The sequence below is a fragment of the Oncorhynchus kisutch genome, linkage group LG13, assembly GCF_002021735.2.
Source record: "Oncorhynchus kisutch isolate 150728-3 linkage group LG13, Okis_V2, whole genome shotgun sequence".
NCBI lineage: Eukaryota > Metazoa > Chordata > Actinopteri > Salmoniformes > Salmonidae > Oncorhynchus > Oncorhynchus kisutch.
Genome location: NC_034186.2, coordinates 18,869,074 through 18,876,509, shown reverse-complemented (window position 1 = coordinate 18,876,509; position 7,436 = coordinate 18,869,074). Strand labels below are relative to the sequence as shown.

Here is a 7,436-nt window from a genome sequence, read left to right as displayed (position 1 = left end):
ACTTCTGACTTTTTCGAGGGCTTTGGAAAATGGCGCGCCTTCAAGCGTTTTGACCTACCCAGGTCCATGTCTCCCCCGGCTCTGGCCCCGGGGCCTGCCCCCACAGGGCCTGCCTGGGCGGGGAGACAGACACACTGACACTCCGGTGGTTAGATTTATCCCCACCAGGACCTTAAACAGTGCTGAGTAAAATATGTCTTAATGCATCAGACAGGCGTTAGACAGATGTGAAAAGCGGAGATTGAACGACAGTGAATTTATATATTATACATCATTCATGCGTTGAGGGGCGTGTGGGTTTGTCTTGAAGGCGCCCGGAATTGTTGTGATTGTAGGCCTTAATAGCTTCATTTAAAGACGAGGGGAGGGTCTCAGTTTCGCGTTACACATCCTCTTGTTGTGTGTGTGTGTGTGTGTGTGTGTGTGTGTGTGTGTGTAATTGCTGTTGACTTACAAATTGATTTGATAAGCTCTTGCTCATACAGCCCCTCCTAGTCTGTGTTTCATGCCATTCTCACGTTTAATCTTGAAGTTTCAAATTCTGTTTTTAGCTCATTATGGAATGTGAAGGAAAAAAACGAACGAATTGACTAATAAAATACTTGAGAACATTGTATCTTTGTATCTGTTGTCATAATACTTTAATCAAGTAGCCTATGTGGGCCTATTAGACTATTGCCTGCAAAGTCAGCATGTTTGAGGGAATGTTTCTATTTGTTTTAATTATTCATTGTCATAACTATAACGCATAACCAAGAGTTTGTAAGTGCAATTCCTTAATTTTGTTCTTATTTTGGTATTATTAAATCAAAAGGTATGACGATTCCTATCATCATTATTGCAGCAGAACGCCTCGCCTTAACCGTGTTAATAAAATGGGTATTTAACAACTAACCATATTTAATTCACGTTTAATAACTTAATTGTAGGCTTCATGCAATATTCAATATTGACAAGGTGTTAAGCTGCAGAACGCCTTATTTGATCTGAAAAATGGACAAGCCTTATTTTTAGACGAGCACGCCCCTCACTTTAAATTTAAAGTTAAAATGAATAGAACACAGTTGAACTTTATTTAAAAGAGATGCCTGTCTCCACATAATTATCTATGTTTGTGTAGAGGCTTACAGTAGGCTATAGTGTGTATGCTGTAATAGTGCAATTATGTGCGTGTGGAGGAGGGTGTCCAAGTAAACTAATCTCTAACTTGTCAACAGTAATATCCGTAATGTATTCCGTAGTTTCTGTGAACAGCGCATGAGAGTATGTTAGGCCAGGAAAGGTATAGGCCTATAGGCATCTTTAGAAAGCGACTGCGTGCTCATAGTGGCAGCTCGTCGCTTTGCCCTCTCATGAAGCATTGTTGACATCCTCCCCATTGACCTTCGCCTCGCGCTCTGCCTTTTCCGTCGGATGAAAAATGATTCTGCCGCCGATTGAATTTTATTCCTTCCTGACCTGGCCAGCTAGAGATAGCGCCATCAATCTCTGTGCGCCGACGTGACGTGTGTTTATTCCTTCGGAAAGAATCTGATGACTGCTATTAGCACAATTATGGCTAGGCATCTATGAGTGAGAGGATCAACATTTGAAATATATGCTTATTGAATTATTGATAGGCCACTATTTTATTTAAATCTAAACCTATTTGTATTGGTGTGATGCAGTCTAGGCCAATGCATAGACCTATAGTGGTTACTTTTTTTGTTGTCAAAATTAAAACTGTAAATGGTATGCTAAAGCCTCTAGCCAATAAACTAGAAGGGTCTTGTTTTCATTACCTATACACCAATAGTTAATGCTCAATTTTTAAATGTAGATAAAAATATCCAGGTTAATAAGCAATGTTGGCTTTGTTTAGGCCGAGGCTTACCCGAAACGCAGAGTGACTGACTGGAACAACTTGACTTTGTGCTGCCTGTGCTGTCAAGCAGGCTTTACTCAAGGGAGCATTTGTGCTGCGGTGTAGTGTTCCCTGCTCACATTCTCAATCCAATACTTTCACGAGTGCAAGCGATCACAACAAAGACACATTTTCAATGCCTACCAGGGAGAAGTCAACCCCCTACCCCCTTGTGCGTCCCCTACCCCTCCTGCCTCCCCTACTTGCCCCACGGACACACCTGCACAAGATTTGGGCCTCAGCAAAGCACTGGTGTCAGAGAGTAAAAATATCTCTTCTCCCCCTGTTCCTGAACTCACGGAGCCCAGGGCCGCCGGCAGCATGCAGCATCAGCAAGACTCAGCGCAGAGGTATGTCATATAACAACACCATATAATGCATAGGCTACATTCATTACTCTCATACGTCTGACTGGGCCCCAGGTTGCGTCCCAAATGTCACCATATGCTCCTATATAAGTGCACTAACTTTGACCAGGTGCACTATACAGGGAATAGGGTGCCATTTGCGAAGGGCGGTCTCCAGTCAGTCAGTCCGTGTAATTGTCAGACCGAGGGCCGCATGTTAGAGGCCCCGGAGGAAGGGACAGAGAATGTAGTTAACACAATAAGCAAGCAGATGTTTTCTGTAAACCCCTGTACACTCAATTAACAAGCTGTAATGACTACCAATTGTGACTATCGAGACCGACACACACGCGCCGCCGATACAAAACATTCCAAATGTTTGATGAAGTGGTTTGAATTTGGTTGTGAATTTGTTTTAACTGCAAATGTGTTTTATCTGCAATTTAAACAGTTAAGCTACAGTAATATCTTAGCAGCGATACTTGTTTACGCATTTTAAATTTGAGAAATTAGTTAATAGGACATATTAATAATAATGACGATAATAATAATATAGGCCTGCAAAAGGAGAGTTTCAAAACAACAAATGTTCACAAATATTTGTCCTATCATGTTTCAATGTATTTTCTTGAAAGCGACTGATGTGTTTTTTTGCATTGATTGATTGATTTTTAAATAGTAAATTAAGTACACTTAATTTTAATTAATCTATGTGTCTGTGTTTGCTTGCTTTGTTTCATCTTTAATCATTTGCTGCAGCAACCAAACATCTGGCAAAGAGAATATTTCAGACATGCGTGGTATGAACTAAGCGTCCGTAAACACACGTGGTCACTCCAAACAACACCCGGCAGCACCCGGATACCTTGGCACCACCGAGCTAGTAAACAGCCACCTACCCCTCCATCAATAAGCCGTGATACAAAGTTTGGCTCTCGGCTCGCTCTACATCAAGGACCTGTTAAACTAAAGGCCTGGAGGTGAGGATATTGACAAAGGGTCTCGTCTCAGCGAAAACAAACCAAGCAATGCAGCTAGACCTTACTTCTGTTGTCACCAAATGTACTCCATATCCTTCGTCCAAAATTATTTCATGATATCAATTAGTGTGATTTCTTATTTACACAAATCCTAAATCTCGTTGTGTAAATCTCTACTCTCTTCCTCTCCTGTCTCCCCCTCTGTTTCAGGTTGCGTGCTGTAGCTCAGTGGAACATTTCATTTGTGCTGACTACACAAACATGGGCCAAGGCAGAGGAGTAGGCTCAGTAGCCTACATTTTATTTTAGCTTTGTTATAAGAAAGTAAAATGCCCAAATATTGCACAACCTGTATTGAAGATAGGCCTGTCCTAAAGTTAGAAACAAAACTTGCTAATCATTATTTTAATTCGGAGGTTTTGGACCCAACATTCATACTTTCCTCGATGGCACATCCCACATAGCCTAAGGAGAGATACTGTATGTTGAAACATGTGTTACGTTACCATGACAATAGCCTATCCGTTACAAGAATAACTAACAATTACACGGACATATATCATACACACTGAGTATATTGCATAATACACTACCAGCCCAGCAGCAAGCCTGTATATAGCATCATATCAGATTACAACACACTCAATACAGCAGAACATCGCATTAGTGGCTGCAGCCTTGTGTGTGTTGTATTGCTTTACGATGTAATATTAAATACACCTATAAGTACCTGGACATAACTCCAGAACTCATAAGATTGTCACATCGTTTAAACTGTATAGGTTTTACATTTATTTCACTACTGTCCTGCAACGTGTGCTGCCAGGCAAAACTGTGTGCATATGTGCCCCGGTTATTGTAGCAGGGTCATAAGGCCCCAGAACAGAACATCAAGACAAGAAACAGAACCCATTTATTACTCTAAATAGCCACCGTAAATCTTGTCAACACGGTGTGGGGTGTGTTGTGCACTAGTTTGTGTTTTAGATATTACATTATAAATACAGAAGAGTGAGGTTTACGCAAATATACCGCCGCCGTTTAAAATCACAAATGATTTGAAGCATTAGGCCTAAACACTAATTTTGTCTAAGCACCACCAGGGAAGACACTATGCAATCTTATTTTGCAATAATAGACCAAACTTTTATTTTGCATTGTGTCCCTTATTCTAAAGCATGTCGGACCCTATAGGCCTCTACGGAGAGCTAATAAACCAGACAAATTTCAATCAAATAGAATGTCAATTTATTAGACAAACAATGCAATGCCTTCAGAATAATTTCAACAAATATGGAACAAAAATATATAGAATACGTCGGTATACAAGTCCCCCTCCTATTTCATAAAATAACAATATGTAGCACAATTTAAGGCACCTCAATTTGGAAACACTTTTTTGGTGGTTGGTCCACAACATCCAACTATACTCCCTTACTTTCTATAATAAATTACTATATGCAATTTACAGTGAATAACAAGTTAATAACATGTTGGATGTTAAAGCAACACTCTTTAAAAACAAAGTTCCCAAAGTGAGAGAGATAAAAACTTACGTGTTATTCGATGTTGTAACACGCGCCTCTGTCTGTCATACACACCAGAACAAATCTCACCGCTCTCATTCTGTTTAGTCCATTTGGGGATGAATAAAGGACCGGAATGAGGGAGGTTAAAGTACAAAAAGAAGGAAATATATATATTAAAGTTATTCGTTTACAAATTTTTTTTTGTTTTTGTTATTTTCAGAACTTGCCGCAGTCATAAACGAAAGCTCCGGAGGTACGGTAGATGGATTGACCGGAGGGGAAGGCCATCTGACAGCTATTACTTCCGTTAACAGGAGAGCTATTCAAACCGATCCGTTGAGACTCGAACATCTCTCGCATCGAGTGGAAGTTCTGTTGCTGTGCTGGGTAGCTTGTGCCCAAGTGTCCCAGGTCTCCGTACCAGGACGCAAGTCGGCCCTGGTTCGCGTGGTGACCACTGTCCTGTCCCGCGCTCAGGTTGCCATGCCCGAGCGGGGATGTGGCCGTTGTGGTGATGGAGTAATCGGGCAGAGTCTCGTCCACGGTGGTGGAGGGCGCAAGGTGGCCTCCTCGGTCCCCGGCGTACAAGCTCATGGCTTGCATGTTGCAATGGTACGTCGCGTTAGAGTTTGTAGATATTGAGTTCTGGTTGCAGTTTGGTGAGTTGTAAGCAGACGTCTGGTTGGGGGAATAGTTAAGAGATAGAGAGGGGGTTATACCTGTCCTAGAAGATGCGATAAGAGGGGACGTGAGCTCCGTGGTGCCCTGAGGCGACCCCCGGACTGAGGTCATGATGTTGTCCACACTGAAGCCTTGCGCCGCGGCCTGTGCGTGGAGGTGATGCTCGGGGCCCTCCATGGAGAGGGACCGGGCAGAGGGCACACTGTGAGGGCTACCGGTGGACATACTGCTGCTGCTGCCAGGACTCTCTATCTTGGGCACAGGCAGGCTGGGGGACTCGGCCTGAGGTGGAGTAGAGGTCCCGTTCTCAGTCTTTATGTCCTGGATGCGCACGGGCTGTGAGCCCTGCACGGGTTGCTCGTTCTCCATATCCGGTGCACCTCTCCCTGACAGGTCCCTGTCTTGCCTGTCATCCTTGTCCTTTTGGACATTACTCTTCTTGAACCGTCTGCGACGCCTCAGGAAGCTGCCGTTCTCGAACATGTTATAGGAGTCCGGGTCCAGAGTCCAGTAGCTGCCTTTGCCGGGCTTCTTATCGTCCCGGGCCACTTTGACAAAGCACTCGTTGAGGGACAGGTTGTGGCGGATGCTGTTCTGCCAGCCCTGCTTGTTGTCTCGGTAGAACGGGAACCTCTCCATGATAAACTGATAAATCCCGTTTAGGGTCACCTTCTTGTCCGGTGAGTTCTGTATCGCCATGGTGATAAGGGCGATGTAGCTGTACGGAGGTTTGACCAGGTCCTTGGGCTGGTGTTGCGGGGTGTACGGTCCGTACGCACGCGCCATGCTGGCCTGGTACTGGTCTTGGGCTGCGTGAGAGTACATACTCATGGGAGCAGGCATCCCGGTGTACCCTCCACCGGCCGCTGCCCGGTAGTAGCTCTGGTCACTGCTAATGTAAGGCACGACGCCCAGAGAGTTGGGGCTGGAGACGGAGTAGCGCGCCTGCATTATCTCCTCCTCGCCTTCGTCCCGTAAAGTTTAAATAATAAAGAACTCTCCCAAAAGCTTCAGCAGCACGGAGATGGGTAGCTCCAGTTTCCTCCTCAGCCTCCTTTCCTTTATTTTCTGTGTGTTACAAAGGAAGTTTGGGGAAGTATGTTTAGCCTAAGCCACGGCTCGCCAGGATGACTGGAGTGAAGGCTGCGCACAGTCTACTGTGTGGAACATTGGGAAAACTACGGCTCAAGCATCCGTCACTACAGAGACACTTTTTTTTTTACTCTGTTCACGTTTTGGCCTGTGGCTGCTCCTCCCCGAATGCGTTCCAACATCTAATAGGATGGGAGCTCAACCCGAGCGTGCACGACAGAAAGCAAAGTTACAGCAGTCAAAAAGCCTTCCAAGTGGTGTTGGCCACACACACACACACACACACACACACACACACACACACACACACACACACACACACACACACACACACACACACACGCACGCACGCACGCACGCACGCACACACACGCACACACACACACAAACGCACGCACACAAACACACGCACACACACACACACACACACACACACACACACACAGAAATTAAATAAGGAGAGGTATGAGGAACTCCCTGCTCCCATAAAATGATTTGAAGGGCTGTATGACTAATATTGCTCAATGCCAATGGTTTCGGCTATATTAAACCATTAAAATATTAACATCTATTCCTTAATATTAGCAGTTTATCAAAAACGTTCAGATACCCTATCATATGTGTTAAAATGTGTAACCTATTGTGAAACATTAAATCGTGTAAGGACTATAACGTAAAATTTGAAGGAGTCTTCAATCGCATCACCTCATTTGAAATGAATGACTTCTTTATGAATACAATTCAAATAAATAGCCTATTTATGTGCATTATTATAATTAGCCTAAATTGAATATTAAACCGGATAAATGTTTATTTTAATGAGTTTTTCTCTGTATCATTATGGATGAACTAGCCTACACACAAAACTGAGAGGTAGGCTACACGATTGTTACTTTAATTTCTC

General features: G+C 43.7%; 1 protein-coding gene across 1 annotated transcript; it reads right to left on the bottom strand.

The window, feature by feature from the left end:
- Positions 1–4,455: 4,455 nt before the first annotated feature.
- Positions 4,456–6,663, bottom strand: LOC109901610 (forkhead box C1-A-like). The gene has a single exon (XM_020497614.2). It carries the CDS (start codon positions 6,389–6,391, stop codon positions 4,976–4,978), a length of 1,416 nt encoding a protein of 471 aa, XP_020353203.1. The 5' UTR covers positions 6,392–6,663; the 3' UTR covers positions 4,456–4,975.
- Between the last annotated feature and the right edge of the window lie 773 nt (positions 6,664–7,436).